The 21,887-nt window shown below is 42.5% G+C and overlaps 1 protein-coding gene across 2 annotated transcripts; it reads right to left on the bottom strand.

Moving 5' to 3' along the window:
- Positions 1 to 5,331: 5,331 nt before the first annotated feature.
- nptxrb (neuronal pentraxin receptor b) lies at positions 5,332 to 18,183 on the bottom strand. 2 transcript variants are annotated; one of them, XM_069167033.1, is made up of 6 exons: positions 17,974 to 18,183; positions 17,014 to 17,750; positions 13,924 to 14,326; positions 12,782 to 13,023; positions 11,190 to 11,369; positions 5,332 to 9,352 (listed from the first exon to the last, which is right to left on the bottom strand). In XM_069167033.1, exons 2-6 carry the CDS (start codon positions 17,734 to 17,736, stop codon positions 9,107 to 9,109), a joined length of 1,794 nt encoding a protein of 597 aa, XP_069023134.1. In that variant the 5' UTR covers positions 17,737 to 17,750; positions 17,974 to 18,183; the 3' UTR covers positions 5,332 to 9,106. The 2 variants fall into 2 exon arrangements, with proteins under 2 accessions (XP_069023134.1, XP_069023135.1); XM_069167034.1 differs by lacking the exon at positions 17,974 to 18,183 and adding an exon at positions 17,838 to 17,933.
- Positions 18,184 to 21,887: the final 3,704 nt, after the last annotated feature.

Below are 21,887 nucleotides of genomic sequence, written 5' to 3'. Positions count from 1 at the left end.
AAAACAGAAATCCTCCTAGTCCCACCCACCCCCAAAAAAGAGAGAAATCGCAGAAAATGATCTTGAGCAACTCCGTGGGTACGAGCAGAGGTAACTAGTCTGGGTGCAACCTTAGACTCAGATCTAAGTTTCAAGTCCCACATTAATAAGGTGACGGAAATGTATTTTTCCAACCTTAGAAATATCGCCAATGTTTCTATGTTTCGTTTATAAATCAGACAGATGCCGAAAACTTGATTCATGCCTTCATTTCTAGCTGACTAGACTACTGAAATGCACTTTTTATTGGCTTCACAAAGAAAACAACATGGAGACTTCAGCTCATCCAAAACTCTGCAGCTCGAGTATTAACCAGAACCAAGAGGAGAGAACACATCAGTCCAGTTCTGGCTGCTCTGCACTGGCTGCCTGTGAGACACTGGATTGACTTTAAGGTCCTCCTCCTCATACAAAGCTCTGAATGGGCTCGGACCGAGTTACATCTCTAACTCTCTGGTTACTTATGAGCCTTCAAGAACACTGAGGTCATCTGCTGCTGGTTTATTGGAGGTTCTCAGCAACAGCCAAAAGAAAATTAGGGATTCAGCTTTTGTCAGCTACGCTCCAAAGCTGTGGAACAAACTACCTGCAGATATCAGGGAAGCTATCTCTGTAAATACTTTTAAAAGAAAGCTCAAAACATATCTCTTTACATTAGCCTTTAACTAGTTACTCCCGGAGCTCTCTTGCACTGACTGCACTTGAACTACCGCGCCTTTAAAATGCATATCGCTTATTTTATATTTTAACTCTATTTGTGTTTAATTTTATGCATTTAATCTTTTTCTTATGCATTTAATCTGTTCTTATGCATCTCATTTATTTTCAATATTTTTAAATGTTCCTTTTTTATGTGAAACACTGCATGTCATTTTCTTGCTGTAAAGCCCTTTGAGCTGCATTTCTTGGATGAAAGGTGCTATACAAATAAAGTTTATTATTATTAGTAGTAGTAGTAGTAGTATAGTATATCATCATTCTTATACACAAATGAAAACAAAATGTTGAATATGATATTCCATTTCTGCCAATAGATCCCCCTAAATACACACTGAACCTTTAATATTTATGTTCTTTCATGCTGAGGTTTGTTTTACTTGTATTTTTATTGTTGTTGTTTTGTTTTTCTTTGCCTTTTTTTAAATATGATTAAACTGTGTCAAAAACTGTCTGCCGGCAGTGCTGCTCGGGTGTGTAAATGTTTTTCCTTAGTGCTCTTCAGTTTGGGGATCAAACAGTTTGAGTTGAAGACATCTGAGGCACGCAAGAGGGTAATAATTCAGAAAGCCTTTAATAAATCATGGCTATCACTCACAGTAAGAAAATAGGATTTTAACTGTGTTCTGTCTTGTTTAATGGGTATTTGGAGAAATATCTGTAAGACAGCATTTGTAGGCTGTTTGATGATTCAATTTAATTAACTGAAATCATCTGAAATCTGAAAAAGACACAAGAAGAAAAGAGTAAAGTGAAAGACAAATGACAAACAAAAAAGACAATTATAAAACAAAAGGATATTAATGTATGTTACATTTGGAGGGAACACCTTAAATCATTAGTTTTGGTTTGTTGGGTTGTATGCACAAAATGATAGTTACGTAAAATGGTCGATGAAGTATATACGTTTGAATTTTGTATTCAACATGAATACTGAGTGCACTTGTCTTAGATCAAGTGTAAAAAAACAGCTTCTTAAAAAATACTAACAGAGGGGGGCCAGTCATTTCATACCCAGGTGAGAAACTCACACAGAACAGTGCCAGAGGGCTGGTGGGTAAAAGCTGAAATAAAAATGTCAAAGCAAAGAGCAGAGGGATGGAGAGAAGGAGATGGAGGTGTTTTTGACAAGGTGCAAAAATGCCAAGAGACGAATAGGCAGATAAAAGAGAGGAGGTGGTGGTATCCATCAAGAGGAGAAAGCGCTTTGTGAATATTCAGCGGTAAATATGAGACAATGCAGAGTTCAACACAAACGAAGAGTCATGCAGGCTTGATAAAGAAAGAGAAAATGGTTTGGACAATGGAAGATGTGAAGGACTGATCGACAGTGAAATTACAGGAACGCAGTGCTTGACTGCAGAGCTTGCAGCAATGAAGCGATGAGTTACAATGACAATAAAAATCCATTTGCAATCTATTTCCATAGTCATGAGGAAGGCTGACACCCTCATCCTCTCTGTCTGTGCTGCAGGGGATGAGAAAAATGGGTGAAGATCGGGTGTAAAAAATTCATATTTGAGTAGGTGCGGGTGGATGGTGGGACACATGAAAGTTTTCATAATAAAATGCCTCCCTCAGAGAGAGGTAATGAAACCCTATCTATAATTCAGCAGCGGAGGAAGCAGATTGTTGGGGAGGGGGTGAGGAAGACCCCATGTGACTCTGCTAACAAGCTATGACAGAGGTGACATCAACACAAAGATGGAGCCAGGAATCAGAAAAAAACTGTGAAGAAAAATATTCACTGACTGAATGACTCACAGACTGCCTGATTCTCCAGCTGAGTGATTGGCTGGTGCCTCGCTAACTGACTCACTCACTCTTGTGACTTCTTGAATTAGATTGTTGTGCTTCACACAAACATCTGAGTTGTAAATCTTTGTCGAAGAGTCGTCAGAGACTGTTTCACTGCTAACAAGACTGTTCAGACAGAAAGTGAAGCAAATTTATAACCCCACAATTATTATCCTCATACCAGTGTTGCTTGATTCTGCAAAGATCTACAAAGACTCCTAATTTATCATATTTTCAAGGGAAATCCAGACTGAGAGTTTTTTTTTCATGCTGAATCACAGCCAGTATTTGAAGGTGTGTGCATCTGAAGGTTGCTAAGCTGACTGCAATAAGTTCCAAAGACAGAGTTTGTATGAAGTGACAGCAGCAGTCTCATGTGAGAGGTCAGTTTAACTTCATACATTATTGGCATGGTTAACACATGATGATTGATCCGCCTGGTTCCAAATCAGTCTCGTCACAACTTTCAACATGATCTAGTTTTTAGAACTATCGATAGTGCAAAAGGCCACATTATGGTACAAATAGGATGAATATCTTTGCTTTTAAAATGTGCTTCATATTCCAGCCATCCTTGTGGCGGCTGTGAGGTCCCAGCCCACCATGACGTCACCCACTGGTTTGTGAACTGCTGTTTGGAAGCCTTAAATCTGACATTTTGACTGTTGCCTTTTTTTTTTTTTTTTTTTTTACTGGAAACTTGACTGCACCACAGGCCTGTCAATCAAACTGGACACGTCCCCAAACATACTTCTATTTGTCATTGCTAACAGGCTCATGTTTAGCAGCTATATGATTGCTTATATTTAGCATATTTGATAATTAAACCCAACATATAGCTTAAGCTGATGGGAAAGTCATTAGGTTTGCAGTTAGTCATAAGCTACAAAACTGGACTAGTTTCATTTTGAATTGATTGAAAGCCAGAGGTTCGTCAAGGTTTTACAGTTAAAGGGGACATGAATGTGTATAGCCTACCAAATTTCAATTCACTTTAACCAACAGGTTTTGAGAGATTTACGTTGAAGCCACAAATGTCAACCTCAAGGTTAACCTGAGGAGCAACATGGTTTGTTATACAGAACCATCCAAACACTTTAAAAATGAGCAGGCACCTTGAAAACATAATTGGCAGGTGACTGGTATGATAGTTACTGAGCCTGAGTGGGCTCTCTTTTCCATCTCTCCCTTGTCTTTCCTGTTTTTTCTTTTTACTTTCAGTCTGTACTGCAGCTACCCTTACTCCTCAGTCCTCAGACATAAAAAGGTTCCTTGAACTTTGACCCTCTTGGTCATATCCTTTGTGATCCAACATCTGAAGGAAAAAGAAAAAGGAAAAGGAAAAAGAAGGCAATTTAGTTACACTTCTTTTTAATGCCTTCTTCATACTGGGCTGGGCAGTAGCACCACCAACTCTCTCGGCTGCTCAGTTGATGTGACGGATTCCACTTCCACAGAGGGTTGTGGATCAGATTGTGGGTCTGTATAGTGCAAAATACAGATGTAGCAGGTAATCCTGGTATATTTGGCATTCTGCATTTCACATCCGTATTGGGACATACTCAATCTTTTCCTGGTACAGTAAATAGTATGATTGTAGGGGTTTTGGAACGCAGAGCATGTTTGTGTGGACTGGCGCTTTCGTGTTTCTGCCTGTAGGTCTCGGCTCCGTCTCACCTGCTCTCGATTACCTCACCTGATCCACAGAGGCACACCTGCAGGCAATAACCTAATCAAGACTCCTCAGCTTAAATACTTTGGTTCTTCAGCCAATCTCTCCACCGCATCGTTCAGTCAGCCAGTACGTGTTCTTGGATACTTGAGGTGTATCTGAGGAATATTCCTCAAGCTCTTACAAACATTTGTTTCCCTGTGTCCAGGAGCTGCTTATTCATGTCAGCTTTATCTCCTGCAGTCTTCTTTTCATCCCACGCCAATCACTCGTCTGCCTTCACTCCCACTCTGCTCGGCCTGCCTTACACCACCGGAGTTCCCCTCAGCTTTCATCCACCTCCAGTCTCCACTCTGCCTCCACCGATCACACTCTCGCCAGAATACATGAAAGTCCCCTTTATGTTTGATCCTGTGGTTTTTTTGTGCCGCTTAGGCTCCTCTGTCTGTTTGCTAAACACACTCCAGTGACGACATGAACCATTTGTCTACCATGGGCTAATTTCAACCAAGTAGATCATTGTTGCTTCTGAAGGAACTGATGCTTCCTGTTGTCACCACATCTGAACCATGCCCATCTCTGTCAGTTGGTCCTCAAAGGACTGCTGATTCGGAAACTTGTGCTGTGTTCAAATGGGATCGTATTTGCTGTGTACATGAGAAGGATTCATATGAACGCCTCCCTCAAGTGGTATTCACAACATCAGAACTAAAGATTTTCTATGAGCCTCGAGTTAACGAGTTGTGACGTGTTTGCTGACGTTTCCAGAACTGGCAGAGGCCATGGAAGTTCATTGCAATTTTAGTTTGTCTTCATAACTTAGATAATAGCCTACGTCTGAGGGGAATGTTGATCTTTCCAACGGCCTCATGTTTTCCTTCTGTGCCTTTGCATTTCCTGCATTACGTCATCTGCCTTTTAGCATGCTAAATTGTTTTCCTCTGTGGTTTCTAGATGCCGTCCACGTTGCCGTTGCCGAGCAAAAGTGTTTTTACGACTTACACACTTGAACGTCAAGCAGACAGTGCACACGACTTCCATGTTATAACCAAGAGCTCACGAGTTCCATTTGAACAAAGACATGATGAATATTTCCATACAAAAAATTGTGAAATCAACTTTATTGTCAATCCACCATATGTACAAGACATACAGAGAGATCGAAATATTGTTTCTCGCAGTCCCACGGTGTGCAAAATAAAAAGATAAAACAAGAAAAGTATAAATAAGTAACAAAAAAACAATATTACAGACAACAACCACAGTGATGTTTAACTGCAATATAAATAAGTCCAATGTAGTGCAAATACAGGTGCATAGTGTAAAAGTTCAGACTTCATGGGGCAAAGAGGGGAGAGAGGCCAGCATCCTCACAGCCTGGTTTTTCGTAGTTTTGTTGTCTTTTTGTGTTCCTCAGCAGAGAAAGGGGCACAAAGAAATTACATCATTAAAACAGCACCGGTCAAACCTCAAACGACAGAAAACAATGCGGAAACAGTGATGGAAATATGACATTTCTGTTTCATCCAGCTGTTTTTTACAGATGTATGGAAACAATTCTCAAGTTGATTATGTAGTAATATTGTCAGGCCTCCTATTGACCACCAATCTGTATTTCTTCCATCCTGGAATCCAATTCTTCCACTAATCCTGGAAAACCACTCATACATACTACTTGTTTCTGTAGTTATGGCAACAAACATGCAGTGAAGGTCTTATCGCTGCTAAATACCAACAAAATAACCTTTTAATCCAAAAGACAGATGAAAGAAACTCCTGAGAAAATCAATTGAGTTACGATTTGTTTGTATTTGGTTCCTTCCACCAAAGCAGCAATATGGGCAGCTGTTCCCTGGCCAATCAGGGCTCAGAGAGAAAGGATGCCCATTAGCAGTCAGTAACAGCAGAAGTTATAGCTGTGTAATTTTTACAAGTAGCTTTAATGCTAAAAAAGCAAGGACTTTGTTTGCTCATAAAACTACAATTATGTATCTGAGGAAAAGAGAGGAAACAGAGCTTAAGTGAGACAAGTAGTTATCAGTGGGAGGTTACACATCCGCTCACAGTTCAGCAGAGCCGAAGGAATGTTGAGTGTGTGGGTAGATCAGCAGTCACGAATCAACCTGGTCTTAGTTATATTTATGAGTAATCTATTATGTCTACATCAAAGTTCAGGCTTTCTATGTTGCTGAATGCCGTCTCCATGTAAACACACACACTCCTGTCAGATTAATTTACCTCTGACTTGTCTGACACACACACACACACACACACACACCCAAGTCAGAGGTAAATTAATCTGACAGGAGTGTGTGTGTGTGTGTGTGTGTGTGTGTGTGTGTGTGTGTGTGTGTGTGTGTGTGTGTGTGTGTGTGTGTGTGTGTGTGTGTGTGTGTGTGAGGGTCATGAAAATCTCAATGCATTTCCATTAGCTGAGGTTTTAATTCGGATGAACTGACATGTAAAAAGTCAAAAAAATGTCCAAATAAACTACACACACGTTTCACACACTCTTTGATGTCATTTTCATTTCACAACTTCAGACATGTTGTCATAACCATTTTTATTAGTTTTTATCCATCTATTTCACAATATCATAGAAGATCCATGAAGATGCAAATAAGGACAAGCATAACACCGTCACAGCCATCAACAACCAAAAACAAGAGAGAGAGAAAGTGACAGAGAAGAAGAAGAAGAAGAAGAAGAAGAAGAAGAAGAAGAAGAAGAAGAAGAAGAAGAAGAAGAAGAAGAAGAAGACAAAAAAGAAGAGGAAAACATGAAAAACATTTGACCATTTTTTTAGCGGGCATGTTAGCCCTAGCAGGCACTTTACAACACAGTGTCAAATCGTATATGTGGGACTGATGTCTTGAGGTAATAAGTGAACAGAAGCACTGACTGTATCTTCACCACAGTTCATTTTGCTGCACAGTGTTGACTGGATACAATGTTAGTGGAGTGGCTTGCGCTACCTTCAATTCCTGTGATGTCCACTGTGAACATGAAGCACATCCCATTTGTCATGTTGGTACCAACAAACATGCCAATCAAATCCTAAGCATCTGATAAATATTATCATTTCACGAAGCACACTGATAGGGGCGCACAGAGCATCACACTAGAAGGTGATGGATTTTACAGGCTAAACCCGTAGCAGCAGACTCGTGTGAGCTCGATGAAACTCCATTGTTCACTATAACTGTTGTCCCGATGTTTTAACAGTTCACCCCTTTCAGTTACACTGATGTTTAATGTGAAACCATAGTTTCTATAGTTTATAGGTCTTAATTATGCTGTTAGAAAGAGTATAAGTATTAATAAATACAGTTTACATCAACACCCATGTGGCAAATTTGGGGATTCCAAATCATTTAAGTATATCTGGTTGTGTAATTCTCTGTCTCTTTATTACATGTGCAAATGGAGGCTCTTTCTCATACATTAGCTTGCATGATATAAATGTGGAACCAGATGCTTTTAAATCAAAGGAAACAGAAATAAATTGTCACTGCTGCTGTTTCCAACACATTTAATTAATTGAGAACATCATGACAAAAGAATGGCACCAGACTTGAACTGATGCTGCTCTACAAATGCATAATTTGTTCTCTATTTGTTTTGTTATTCTTTAGTTTGCTAAAAGGACGACAGAAGCTTGAGTTTATGGTCCCATAATGATAACAGATCCACGTACTTCTGCGTGTGCTGCCTCCAAATTGAAACTAAACAGTTGGTTGAACTCATTCTTCTGATATCACTCTTCTGTACAGAGCCAGTTGTTAAGTGCACAGTGGTCATCATGGAATCAATCCACCTCATCCTCTTCCCTCTCAGTCTGTGAGGTTGTGATTCACCAAAAAAGACATCTGTGAGTTGTAAGGTTGTCTGAAGACACAAACACTGTATTAATTATCACATTTCGAGTTTCCAGTGACAGGAGATGTGACTTTGCTGAAAACACTCATGCAAACACACTTATATTCCATCTGCTTTACATTCAGGGGCAGCACAGTTTTGATTGATCGATGTCTGATTGGCGCTTAGTTCGACATATAGTGTTTATTTGATAGGTCAGTGGAGAGAGCTGCCTCGTCTAAGCTGCAAACCAAAATGCTGCAACCTTGTTTTGCGGGAGTGTGAAGAGTGAGAGGCTGCAGCAGGGGGAGCAGACTGGTACATTAGCAGAGGTACATTACACATTACACATTTATAAGTCCACTGTTTTACCAAATCATCGTATGCAATATATAAAACTTAAGAGCACACCGACATGAATCAACAGGATCATATACAGCTAAAAATGAAAAAAACTCATTTTGTTTCCCATTGAGTGATAAAAATCAATATTTCCACAAAAGCATGTCACCGTTGTAGCATTTAACACAACCAACTGGAAGATGAGAGAAGACAGAACTTTGTGTCACTGTGTTGTAAAATTAACAAACCCTTAGATATGGCATCATTAAAGGCTCATTCCGTGACAGCATTCGCATCCATCCAATCCCCCTGCCTGAATAATCATGTGTGCTTAACAAGCCCAGTATTTAGCCAGATACCATCGTTAATCTATGAGTCTCCATTAAAACTGTTCATGCCAGAAGTTGAACCACCATGCAGCCTCCACTAAGGTGATTCTGTGACTAAACTCACTGTATCTCACTGCAGAAGTAAACACACGAGCGTGGACACCAACACAAGGAACAAAACAGATACACCACTCTTAACGACTTAATAGCGCCACCTTTCAGTCCACCAGCAAGCTTCCCTTCCCCCAACAAGCTAATATACTGTAAACTCAAATTTGATATGCCTCAAAACTCCTGAATCGACTCCTAAATTGACCTATCAAACAGGACCGCCCGTGGCCGATGTCACCCTTCACTGTTTGGGGCTGGAGGGGCTGGATCTCTGGGCAGCGTGGCACGGGTCCATGGACTCCTTGGTGGCACCGCCGTAGACGTCCACATCATGGTCGGTCCAGGGGGCGATGTTGCCCAATGCTGCGGAGCTGCACTCGGCCAGAGCCGCCACCTCCTGATGCTTCAGCACCCGGTCCCAGAGGTTGAACTGGGAGAGCTCCCCGACCAGGGCCTGGGATGCATCGAAACGACCGCCCAACGTATCCTTGGGTAGAAGAGTGAGCACAAACAGAGGGTTGGACGTCAGAGTGATAACATGAGGACCCAAGAGACCGAGGTCTTCTTGGATTACGTTGGAACTGTTTTGTTGTGCTGTGTGTTCCATAAAAAAATGTTTTGAATCTGTTATCAGTCTATTAAACAACGAGGGGCGATTAAAAAGTTCAAGACTCTTCCTGTTGTGTGCGAAGGGAGCACAGCACAGGGATCACTGGTATGTGCACATTTGTGATTTTACCATGGACCGGAAACTTGAGCAGAAAACACACACATCTAATTTTGCTTCAAATTTTGGGGAAACAGAGAGAAGTCGCAGGGAGCCAAATCTGATTACTAGTGGAGGTGGGGAGCGACCTGTTGATGCAGGTAAGAAGCTTGTGTGTAAGTGGGCACGTTGTTATGTTAGAAAACCCAAGTGCCATCCCACTACAGTTCAGGTTACTTGCACCAGATGTCTCTGCTCAGATACCACAGAAGTTCAAAGGAGACTTCTGTGTTGACAGTCTGACCCTGGGGGACAAATTCATGATGCTCAATCCTACCAATCTCAAAGAAAACCCTCCTGCCCCTGCCCTGCCCCCCCCCCCCCCTTGATTCGCCTTCTCCAGTCTCGGGCAGGGAGGTTTTGGCCCTCTTGAAATGTGTACACCATTCAAAACAACTCGCCTGGCTCATTGTTTCATTGTCAAGGTTCTCTGTTGCCAATTTCTTGAGTTTGGCACAAAACTTTATGTGCTCTTCCTGCTCATGTCCACGATGTTGATCAAGCGATGTGTACCTTGGAACACTTACTCAGAAAGGTCAAGGCTTCCACATGCTCATGCACACCACTATGCTGCACTCTGTCTGAGTGCAACAGAAGCAGTCTCAGGACTTTTTGATCGCCTTCATGGGTTTTCTAGTGAAGTGGAAATGTGCAGAAATATCTTTTAGTACCTGAGAGTTTGGTTCAGAGGACGTTCTGGTACTCAGTTAAGGGCTATAATAGGAACAGTCCACTACTGTGGTCATCTTTCCTGGTTCAATAATGATGACACTAGAGCATAAACTTAAGCTACACACAGAAACATTGTGTTTAGATGATTACTCTGATAAAAGATTATAAATCTTTATTCCCAGAGCACCCTTGTGAGGGAGATGTAGTGGGATTTTTCACATAAAATCTAGTCAACACATCCACGTAACATCAATTCATCAGTTATCCTCAATGGAGATTAATATAATACTTGCTTTTCTAAGAACTATCCATTAAATTAAGTCTTGTTGCGTCAGTGCATCATCTTACTGCTTTTTATCCTTTATGCAAGAACAAAGGCTGTGGAATGAGCTTTGGGTTGTTCTTTTAACACAGGGGAGAAAGGATAAAGTCAGATTTAATAAGGGTTATGTAATGCAGTTGGCTTGCTAATGAGGAGGACAGGCAACCCAGTGTGTGCATAAACACCATTAGGTCTCTGTCTGTTCATGTGTGAAAAGCTAATGATGGTCATTTAAAATAGCTCCCCCCTGTTTATCCATGTGTCATCTGTCCACCATCCATGTTTCCTCCAGCTGTTTGCTTATCTATCCATTCACCCATCCACCTGTCCATTGAGCTGTCTTTCCACCGACCAATCATCCTTCCATTCAACCACCTATCTTTCTATCCACCCATCTGCCCATCGTGCTGTCATTCCATCCATCCATTCGTCCGTCCATCCATCCATCCATCCATCCATCCATCCATCCATCCATCCATCCATCCATCCATCTATCCATCCATCCATCCATCCATCCATCCATCCATCCATCCATCCATCCATCCATCCATCCATCCGTCTCACCTGTTCCTGTCCCAGTATGAGGACTCCCCCTGGTTTGATGGGATGCCAGGCAGCCAGTCCCTCTCCTCTCCCCTTCATCTTGCCCCCCTGGTAGGCCTTCCACACCCCATCCCTCAGGGTCCAGCTGACACAGATGTGCTGCCACTCATCCTGCGGTAGGGACAGCGGCAGCTGTGCCACCTACAGGTCAGAGAATACAATGGTTGTTGTCAGGCCTGTTGTTACAAAGTTATTGGGACATTTCAAATTCACTAACATATGACACATCAAGCTTTAATTATGATTGAGTATTGGATGAGAGATTCAGATACACTGATGGTTTCTTTCAGCCAAACTACACCTTATATGGACAACCTTCCTGGCATGACAGCAAACCTCTACTCCTCTCTGCCATCAGAACTATATTCATAAACATTATAAAAAAGTAAACACTGATGCACAGCCGCAAAAAGCTTGCCTCTTTGTCGTGTCTCCTCAATGACGAATGTTTGTTGTGAGTCCCACCACTATAAGTGGAACAAATAAACACAGGACATGGCTTTTTCTTGCACCTCAGTGCCTTTTATACTCTTTTATACTATTCTGAAAAAGAGCAGATGCACGTGTCATTTGCTATTGATTTGTTTTTTTTGGTACATCACTGCTCCAAATGAAACATTCAGTTCCTTTGTGATTTTTATGCTTTTATTTGTTGATTTCTTTTTGGTAGTTTTAAGAATTTATTGGTGTGGTTCAAGGTCACCATCTGTTTCAGTTTTACCTCTCACAAAGTGTTTTTTTGTTTTGTTTCTTTGTTTCTTTGCCACGATTTAGTTTTTTCTGCCCTCTAGCTTTCCATTCATTTTGATTTCCTTTCATCCTGGCTTTTGCTTCTTTAGTCCAGCCACTCTGACCTGTTTCCGTTTTGCCATCTCAGCCTATTGCTCCACCTGATCTTCGCCGCTTCTCCACTCACTTGTTTCCACTCAACCTCCTCTGTACGTATACCATCAGTTTTTTTATTCTTGCGTAATACCCGGTGTCTCTGTTTTCCAGTATTAAAGTTTCCAGGTTATATCTTGCCTGTGTTTTGTTAGATTGTTGGGTTTTTTATAACTCTGAAGCTGCATCTTGATAATTAAAGATCGCTTGATATTCTACAACCTGCTGTGTGTTCTCTATTTGGGTCCACCAGTCTTTAACCCTACGTACTACTCATTAAATGGGTGTTAGAGGGGGAATCGTACACCTCAGCCTTCAGAGTACCAAACCTAAACCTAGTATGGACTGTGAATCACATCCTATTGACTAAAACATTTGTTGATAGCAGTAAATGTTTTAGTTTTTCACCACTAATAGTATGTTTGCATCACTCATTTTAATCAGATGATGAAAGTAAGCCATCAATTATCATAATCATCATAAGCTAATAAGGATTTCCTTGGCAGGCTATTTCATTTAAATAATTAGGAAACAATTAATTTCCTCATAAAATGTTTTTGATTGCACTTAACTCTGTCCAGCTTTTCTAAATCTGTCTCCCTGTGAGTCATTTTCAGTCCCCAGCCCATGAGAATTAAAAAACAACTGTTAGGCGTGACAAGCCGTCATACCTTGTCATTGATTAGCAGCTCCACAGGATTGTGGACTCCCTGTAGCAGCACCAGCTCGTTGGGCTGCCCCGGCACAGAGTAAGAGAATGGGGTCCCGATGCCCCCTTCTTTGGCCTTGAGCCATGCACAGGCAGTGAAGGCATACATCTCTGTTATCTCTTTTCTGACCAGGCCGTACATGTAGTTGGTCCGCATGGGGAAGGAGAGGACGAAGCCATCGGGGAACGACGGCTCCGTTAGAGCTTTGGATACACAAGATCAAGGAAATAAAGAAATGCAGTCAGACAGAGAGTTGGAGATAGAAGGCAAGAGGAGAGAGAAAATGGCGAAGGACGATGCGTTAATGGCCAATTTAGAGAAGGACACTGTTTCTCTCCTTACTTGTCCCTGGCGGTGTGTGTGTGCCCGCACAAACAGAGACACACACACACACACACACACACTCAGTGCCCGGCAAGAGCTCAACTGTTACACTTAATGATCAGCCTCTCTAACTCGAGGCCACACTGCAGCTCTTAAAGCGGAGATGGAGCGACAGTTGGGGAAGGTTGGGAGAATGACAAAGCTAAAAAGAGAATGGAGAAGTGCTTTTTCTTTCCTCATTAACCTTCCTCTTGGCACCTTGCAAACTCTCAGTCTCGCCTCCAGACTTCCACTCTTCCTACTCGTTCTATCCGTCAAACACCTTTGACTTCTTTTTCCAGTAGTTTAGTTTTTATCAAGGGAAATCTCCAGGAAAGTTGACCTTTCGATATCAATGTAACGCTTCCAAAATACATTTCTAACAAACATAAAATAACAGTCACTCACAAAGAATGAGGTTAAATCGTTCAAAGTTTACAAGTAAAAGTAGCAGATAATTGAGTTTCCATGTCTTTTTTTTTTGCCTGTATTGTTTTTAGTTTCAGCTCCTACAACTTCAGTACTCATTAATCATCTTATTTTAATCTACAGTGTGTTCGCTGCTTCTGCAATGACCCAGTTCACCCACTTGCAAAGCTCTCCTGCACATCAGCTTGATGATGCAATTATTTACCACCCCTTGCAATGACTTTATCCCCACATGCCTTCTCTCATTGATTCAGCCACCACCCTCTGTCTGTACCCTCATCCTCTTCCTCCCCTTCCTCCCCCAGACTCACTGTGTTCCAGCTCAGTGACGCGGTGGTTGACGGTGTCGATACCCTGGTTGATCTTCTCGTGTTGGCCCTGAGTGTCCTTCCTCATGGCCTGTCGCTCCTTCTCCAGCATCTTTATCTTCCTCTCAAGCTCCCCTTCCAGGTCCTCCACCCTCCAGGTGCCCTTTCCACGCCCGGGGGAAACCTTGGTGGGAGGCCTGGGGGCGGGTGAGGCCGGGGAAGCGGGACGGCGGCCCCCTGGGGCAGCCCCTGCAGGTGGGGAGGAAGCGCTGCCGGTGGGTGGAGATGGAGCCTTGCCGGTGTTGCCGGTCGAGCTGCTGCTTCCAGTGTTACTGCTGCTGCTGCTGCTGCTACTTGTACCCGAGGATGAGTCGGTGAGGTTCAAGGCAGCAGGACCTATCTCTGCCTGCAGAGTGGAAGTGAAGAGAATAAAGTCTGTGTCAGTGTTGACGAAGAAAGATAAACAGAGAGAACATGTCGGAGGAAATCAGCAACTTTCTGTTTTAAGAGATCTAGCAGCAAGGATAAAAAAAAAAAAAAAACTGTGTTCAGTTGTTGCTTCAATAGTGCCCGTTTTAAAGGTTCTGGTGATCCAAAAAATATCTTCTTTTTAGAGATTAAAAAAGAATAGTAGTTGATCCACTAAAGCCCAGACTGAAACCTTCCAACATGTAGTTCCAAATAAATTTCTGTGATATTTAAGGTCCCCAGGGGATGAATGCACTGACTTTTCTACTATGAAATTTTTAGTTTTTTTGTGAAATATTTCAACAACTGTGGATCACCACTCTGAGGGTGAGGTGATCCTGTAAACTTCATCATTGTGAGCATGTTGATGTGAAGCTCAAAATACTGCTGCACCATATAGCCTGAGAGCCTTTGTCTTATTTGAGCTGTGGGGTTCTTCGATAAACATTAATCCAAGGTGACTTTGGTGTTTTTATCGTGTTTTGTACTGTCATCTTTAGGCAACGACTAGTATTCCGCTTGAGGGTAACATTTCTTGTTGTAGTGGATGAACTCAGAAAAATTAAATTAGCATTTCTGTAGCAACACGATTCATTTTGGTAGTTGTAATAGTGGCTTGTTGGAGGGAGTTTAGGCATTCTTGATATGTGGTATTTTTTACTTATCAGATGTGTTTTTATTGTACAAAGTAGTAATAGAAGTAGTAGCCAAGCTCAATGCAAACGGTGCACTATAGGGCCAAAAATGTGTAACACTTTTTTTTTTACTTTTGATGAATATTTTCAGTATTATTGATTCATTATTGATTCCTCTTCAGCTTTTCGATTATGGCACATATGTGGGGCTTCCCGCATATTTGGACTTTGGGAGTTTTTCACGTGCACTTTATTTGATATCATTATAAGGTTTCCATTCCCGAGTTGTCAAACATTTGCTTTGATCCATGTCTGAATATCGGAAGCTTAATTTTGTAATTAAATAGTTGAATTAGATCTATTTGTGCAGAGTCTTTCTTTCTCAAGATTAAATTAAAAGCTGTTAAAACAACATAATTTTGCTCTGTTGTCTAGGTGTCCATCACCAATAATCATATTGATTTGTAAAATTTTGTATAAAGATTGTTTATTTTGCCTCATGTTGGTAAAGGAAAGACAATTGGGTAATGCCGATAAATATTGATTGACTAGTATTTGGTCGAGATGGGATCAATATAATATAATCTGGTCAACACATGTTGAAAAAGGCAGAAACAGGAGCATCACAGTGTAATAAAATGTTCTCAGTAATCCTCCGTCTGTGTGAATTTTTGTGTTTCTTCGTTGTGGGCTGGTAACACCCAAGAAGACTTGAAGAAGTGTAACATAAAGGCAATGAGTAAAGTCCATTGCTGTCTTTATTGCAGCATAAACGTGGCTACTATTCATGTTAGTTATTGTAGTGGTATCAAGCTGAAATTAAACTGCAGCACAAGCAGTAAAATAATAAAGTGGCACAAGTGAGAGCTGCTGTAGTCGCCCAAGCAGCGGCAGTGTTAGTATGCAGAGCTTAAGTTGGAAAAAAATAAGGTTTGTGAAGCAGCAGTCAAGAATAAGAGAGAGAGAGAGAGAGAGAGAGAGAGAGAGAGAGAGAGAGAGAGAGAGAGAGAGAGAGAGATGTTATTGTGGATGAGATGCCTGCGAGGGCAATATTTAATATCAAGTAGGTTGCTGAGGCAGGACTCAGAGCTGGATGGCCACAATATACATTCACAGTGACGGTGTCAACCTTGTAACTGACTGTGCTCGGAAAGGGCTGGCAGTGATGCAGTAGTGAGTGTGTGTGTGTGTGTGTGTGTGTGTGTGTGTGTGTGTGTGTGTGCGTGTGTGTGTGTGTGTAAAAAAGTACATCTCAATCTCAGCACACACACGCGCACACACACACACACACACACACACACACACATGGAGCCTCCCACCACCACCACCACCTCCTTTTCTGTCCAGCAGCTTCATCTTTTATTTATGTCTCCATCCTGCTGTTGGATGCGGAGGTAGAGGGTAGAGGCGCCTGACAAGATGGGAGGGAGGGGGAGGGGGAGGGGGGGGAGGGGGAGGGGGAGGGGGAGGGGTGTGAGGGCCAGCAGGTGGAAAGATTTCCCATGGGTCCGTGGGGAGCGTGCGCAAAAGACACGAGAGGTGCCTGTGTGTCACGAGTCACTTGTCAGAGGAGAGGCGAGGTGAAGATAAAAGAGGGAGTGAAGAATAAAGACGGGGAGGGAAGGAGTTAGAGAAAGAGAGAGGCCACTGACTACATACTGACTCTGCCATTATTGGTATGATGCAGCAGAGCGGTGCCACTTCACCTCTAAAGCTTCTAACTTTGGTTCATTCTGACAGGATGATTCACTTTTACCAAAGAAGCATTAAACTGCACAGTGGATATCAACCTATTGGGCCAAGTGTCTGTTAAATGGACCAGAAATGGGCCTAATTTAGACTGGACAACAGTGACTCACCTTGCCAAAGAATAATTTTGGTGTCTGTCCAAATGTCCTGCAGTCAAACAAAACTCAAACAGGAGGGTAAACAGCAAGAACAACAGGTTTTGCCAAAGTTTGTAGAGCCTGTGCTCAATCTCTCTGCTTACCTCGAGTTTCTCAATGCGGTCCTTGAGGTCCATGATGGCCCTGGCCAGCTCCTCCACGGCTCGCGCCGTCTGCAGCTGCGCCGCGGCGGAAGAGCTCACATCATCCCCGGCCATGACGCGGCGGTTTCCGCTCCAGACGCCGATGCTCCTCTCCGGGACGCTCTGCTCGTCCTCCAGGCCGCTCTCACACTCGCTTAGCTTCCCGGTCAGCTCCCGGATGGTCCTCTGGTCCATGAGGATCTGATCGTTCTGCTGCAAGACCATCTGCCGTAGATCCTCCGCGGTGGTCCGGAGGTCCTTATCACCCGCTCCGTACAGCGGCTCATCCGCCTGCTGCTGGCCCCGCCGCTGCCTCAGGTCTTTGGTCTTGCATTCTCCGACCGGTACAGGAGTGCAGATCAGTCGGCTGAAGCTGAACTGTTTTGCCGACCCTCCTCCCGTCTCCTCCCCGAGATTAAGCTCGTTCAGAGTGGGCATCTCCAGGCTGATGCCGCCGAGTCCGTTCCCTCCGTCGTAGGACTCGGAGCCGTGCAGAGCGCCCAGCGACCCGGCGTGAGCCACCGACCCCGACTCCAGGGGCTGAAGCAGCGTCTCCGATGTCAGGGTGCCGTTGTCGTTGAGAGGCGCGGCGCGTTTTCGGGGATAAACGCTGGCGATGATGCAGATGACGGCGCCAAGGAAGGCCAGAGTGCCCGCTCCCACAAGCACCACCACGAACTTCATTATGACTGTGAAGACTGAAGAAAAAGATTACAGGTCAGAAAACAGTTGAGACACAGAAACCTGCTCTGCAAAATGTCTTTGTTTGAAACACAAAGCATCACCTCGTACAGCAGCATGCGGGAAGACTGCAGACCAGACCCCCAATACAATCACGATTTAGTTGATGAACAGGAGTCTCAGTCTGACATCTCCTAATAACTGACAACGCTGCAGTTTGAGGTGAAATGTGGCACTTACGTAAAGCAGATTCGCGGCGCTTCGCCAAGGACGCTGCTGTTGTCTTCTTGTCCACCGTCTAATATCGATGGCACCGCGCTGTCTGGACCGGAGATGCTCCCTCTCCTCCGTCTTCGTGTTGCTAAGCTGCTCTCCTCCCGTCCGTTACCATGGAGACCGCTGGGAGAGGAGGAGCGAGAGGCTGCGGGCATGCGTCAGTCGGAGCAGAGGTGAAGCTCCGGCAGCAGCGCGAACAAACAAGGCGGTGATGGATCAATACGTGTGTCTGTGTGTGTGTGTGTGTGTGTGTGTGTGCGTGTGCGTGTGTGTGTGTGTGTGTGTGTGTGTGTGTGTGTGTGTGTGCGTGTGCGTGTGTGTGTGTGTGTGTGTGTGGGAGGGAGGAGTAGGGGGGGGGGGGTAAAGAGACAGAAGATGGTGAGTGAAAAGAGTAAAGCATAAAATGTGGCATTTGTGTGTGATTGAGTGCACTGCAGTGTTTTGATGTGGTTTAGAAAAACATAAATAAAGACATTTTGACAAATTGACACATTTTGGTTTAGAAATAAATATTTTGATGATAAAGTGTCACAAAAACAAGAAAATAAAAATAAGTTAAATCCAATCTTTCTTGAGAAAGGATGACCAACGCCCACCGATGGGTAGTGAACACCCTCACTTCAGCTATCACAGTCCACACTACTACATGTTATGCCACAATTCGCATGCCTGGAAAGTCACATGTCTTTTGTCATGCAGCCCGCATGTATTTAAAAAGACGTGACAATAAGACGTGATGACAAATAGGTCCTTCTGTCAGTTTATAGTGAGCTTTAGAAGAACAAAAAGCACACAGAAGAAGAGGAAGAGAAAACATAAAAATGTAGGACCTCAAGGTTTTTTGGACTGAGTAGGAGGAAGAGGCAGCACAAAAACTAAAACTCACCAGTGATGCCAGCAGAAATGATCCAAGCCTGACACATAGTCCTCGGAGGCTTTCTTCAGCAAACATTCTCACTCAGAAGCTTTTCTTCCCTGGCTGGATAAACTACTTTGGGAAAGTTTGCTCTTGATATGAGGCCAAATGAAACGGAGACATGGAACGAGGATGGGTCTTTTCTGGTTCATATAGGAGATGGTCTGAGGCCGGCCAGAGACGTCAGTCTGCCAGTTGGCAAAAGATTAAAGGAAAGATCCAACCTTAGATTTTCAACCTCATGAATCGTCGTCATTGCTTCGTGATAAAGTGACCAAAATGTATTTGTTAGTGAACTTTGCATCAGCCTATAACTTTCACTTTGTGGCCTACATTTCCCAAAATACTTTACGACAACTTTGGGTGACAACAACAGACCAAAAAGATATTTCTGGTTGACTACAGCTCTGTAAACTAGACCAACAAACTAAATCTTTTCTCTGATGAGGACGGTGAAGTTGGTACCAAAACATGTAGGATGTAACCTCTGGAAACCATGAATGTTTTGGCTTTACTGGACTCTAAATGTTATGTTAATTCACCGAACACTTTGGCCTGCTGCTGGTGGTGTTGGTGAACATTCAAGCGTTCACCAAAATCATTAGCTGACATCCTCGGGGGACGACAATTATACCAAAATCCATGTCAATCTATTCAATACTTGTGACGTGTTTCAGTCTGGACAAAGTGTTGGCCGTCACTACCGTCCTTAGAGCTACACCAGCAAGGCAGACAAGCAAATAATAAACACAGCATGTCTTCGAACTGCAATGCATTTTACGCTGTAGTTGAGGCACCTGTTGGTGCAGATAAGATTACTGTTCTTCATGTTGTTCATCTTTATTCAAAATTCAGTGTTTTTTCTGCAGATCTGCAGCGATTTTATTGTAACTCTTGACTAATTGTTGATTATTCTGCTGCTGTGACAAATTTTCCTTGTGTGATCAATAACGTAAATCTATCTATCTGTCTATCTATCTATCTATCTATCTATCTATCTATCTATCTATCTATCTATCTATCTATCTGTCTGTCTGTCTGTCTGTCTGTCTGTCTGTCTGTCTGTCTGTCTGTCTGTCTGTCTGTCTGTCTGTCTGTCTGTCTATCTATCTATCTATCTATCTATCTATCTATCTATCTATCTATCTATCTGTCTATCTATCTATCTATCTATCTATCTATCTATCTATCTATCTATCTATCTATCTATCTATCTATCTATCTATCTATCTATCTATCTATCTATCTATCTATCTGTCTGTCTGTCTGTCTGTCTATCTATCTATCTATCTATCTATCTATCTCTCTCTCTGCCTCAGATTCTCTGATTCATTGTCCTTGTATGATAGCCACATTTCATGAACATTTTTGAGTTAAGGTTTCATCTGTCTTTGATTTAGCAGGAGTGTTTTACTGTAAATTAACCTTGTGAAACAAAATTGTGTCATTCAGTTTCAGGCATTTAATTTCTAACGTTTTTTTTTTTTTTCAGTGAATAGGCTGTAATGTTTACAAAGCGGAAAAGACCGTTTTCTGGCTCTTCTTTCGTCAGTCTGTTCTCACTTTATCTCTCGTGCAAGGACTCCTACACTGTATACTGTTGATTGCTCTGTGTGCGCTAAAACATGAGGTATTATTCATTTGAACATTCACAAGTTATCTGTGTTGTAAAAGTGACACTTCAACAGCTATAAATTGCTACAATTAAAGAACTAAGTGTACATTTCCGCCCTCAAGTCAAATCGTACGGATAAAACAGCAGGTGGAAATATTTCGATTGGCTTTAAATGAAGATGGATTATCCACCACAGCCGGGAGCCTGAACACCAGTTCAGTCAGGCTTCAGTGCAGCGACCAGCAGCTCAGATTGAGTTTTAATCTCCAGAGGTGACTGATCCAGCGCGCGGAAATACACACACTCCCATAAACAGACGTCTGCCACTCGTATCAAACCGCAACGACTATTTTAGTTCCATCCGGCTCATGAGCTCAGTGGTTTCCTGCCAGGGGAGGAAAGAGAGACTACATATGTATCACGTCTCTGTCTCTCTATTATACATCCAACAGTCTGAACGGTAGACGAATAAATAAAACACTGCCTGTGGACGAGAATGAAGATGTTTGAACTACATGTAGGTATTCATCTCAACATCAAAACACGGAGAGATGAATAACCAGGCGTGATGACCTCAATATCACCTCAGCCCTCACAATTCCTCTGAAATCAGAGCACGGTGCTGCTCTGATAGGCTGAACGCACTAAAGCGGCTCAACAGCGCCTCTCTGTGGGATACTTGGGAATTGCGTGTGCTCCGTGGATGGCTGAAGCAGGAACAGTAGCAGTAGTTTTTAGAGGAAAGCCTGTCGCCAGTCACAGCTTGTCATCCCTGCAAATAGTTGTGGTCTCCTTCTACATGATGATGAGGAAATTCGGAGTACAGAAGTACGGAGCGGCAAAAAAAAATATTGGTCCCAACAAAGTTAAAGTTGCAATAAACAATATTTGATATCAATAATTGATCTAAAGACCGTCACGTGAAATGTATAATTATCACCTAATTCTGCAGTTCTGGCAACTGAAGGTAGAAAGAAAAGTTTAGATTAATACAATTGAAAAAAACACAAAAGTGAGAATTAACATGCAGTGTATTAAATGAGTAATTATCTGATTTAATGAAAGGCCGTCACAAACACAAAAGTCACTTAATAGTCTCGATTATGACCAAGTATATGAGCGAATATTTCACTAATTTAACCAACACAGAATCAAAAAGAGCATACGCTTTGTGTGTAAGGAGGTCTAGCCAGTGAAATCAATCAAATTCCAAGGAAACATTTGATACTAAATTAGTTAATTGAAAAAAAATCTATCACATCCAGTCCTTGATTTGTTTCATTATGCAGAGCTTTCCCTCAAAATTTCTCTCCTGCTTCCCCACTATTTTCTCTGACATCTCTAGCG

Source organism: Embiotoca jacksoni, unplaced genomic scaffold (assembly GCF_022577435.1).
Source record: "Embiotoca jacksoni isolate LCO1_2020_lvr unplaced genomic scaffold, fEmbJac1.0.p SCAF_4, whole genome shotgun sequence".
Lineage (NCBI taxonomy): Eukaryota > Metazoa > Chordata > Actinopteri > Embiotocidae > Embiotoca > Embiotoca jacksoni.
The sequence above is the reverse complement of the archived record's forward strand: the minus strand, read 5'-3'. Positions and strand labels throughout refer to the sequence as shown.

Bases quoted from the DNA above. Each gene is read 5' to 3' on its own strand.
- nptxrb (XM_069167033.1), bottom strand. From the start codon at position 17,736: ATGAAGTTCGTGGTGGTGCTTGTGGGAGCGGGCACTCTGGCCTTCCTT. The intron at 13,024-13,923 runs GTGAGTCTGGGG...GTGTATCCAAAG, and splicing joins CGTCACTGAGCTGGAACACA to CTCTAACGGAGCCGTCGTTC. The intron at 9,353-11,189 runs GTGAGACGGATG...CTTCTACCCAAG, and splicing joins TCATACTGGGACAGGAACAG to GATACGTTGGGCGGTCGTTT.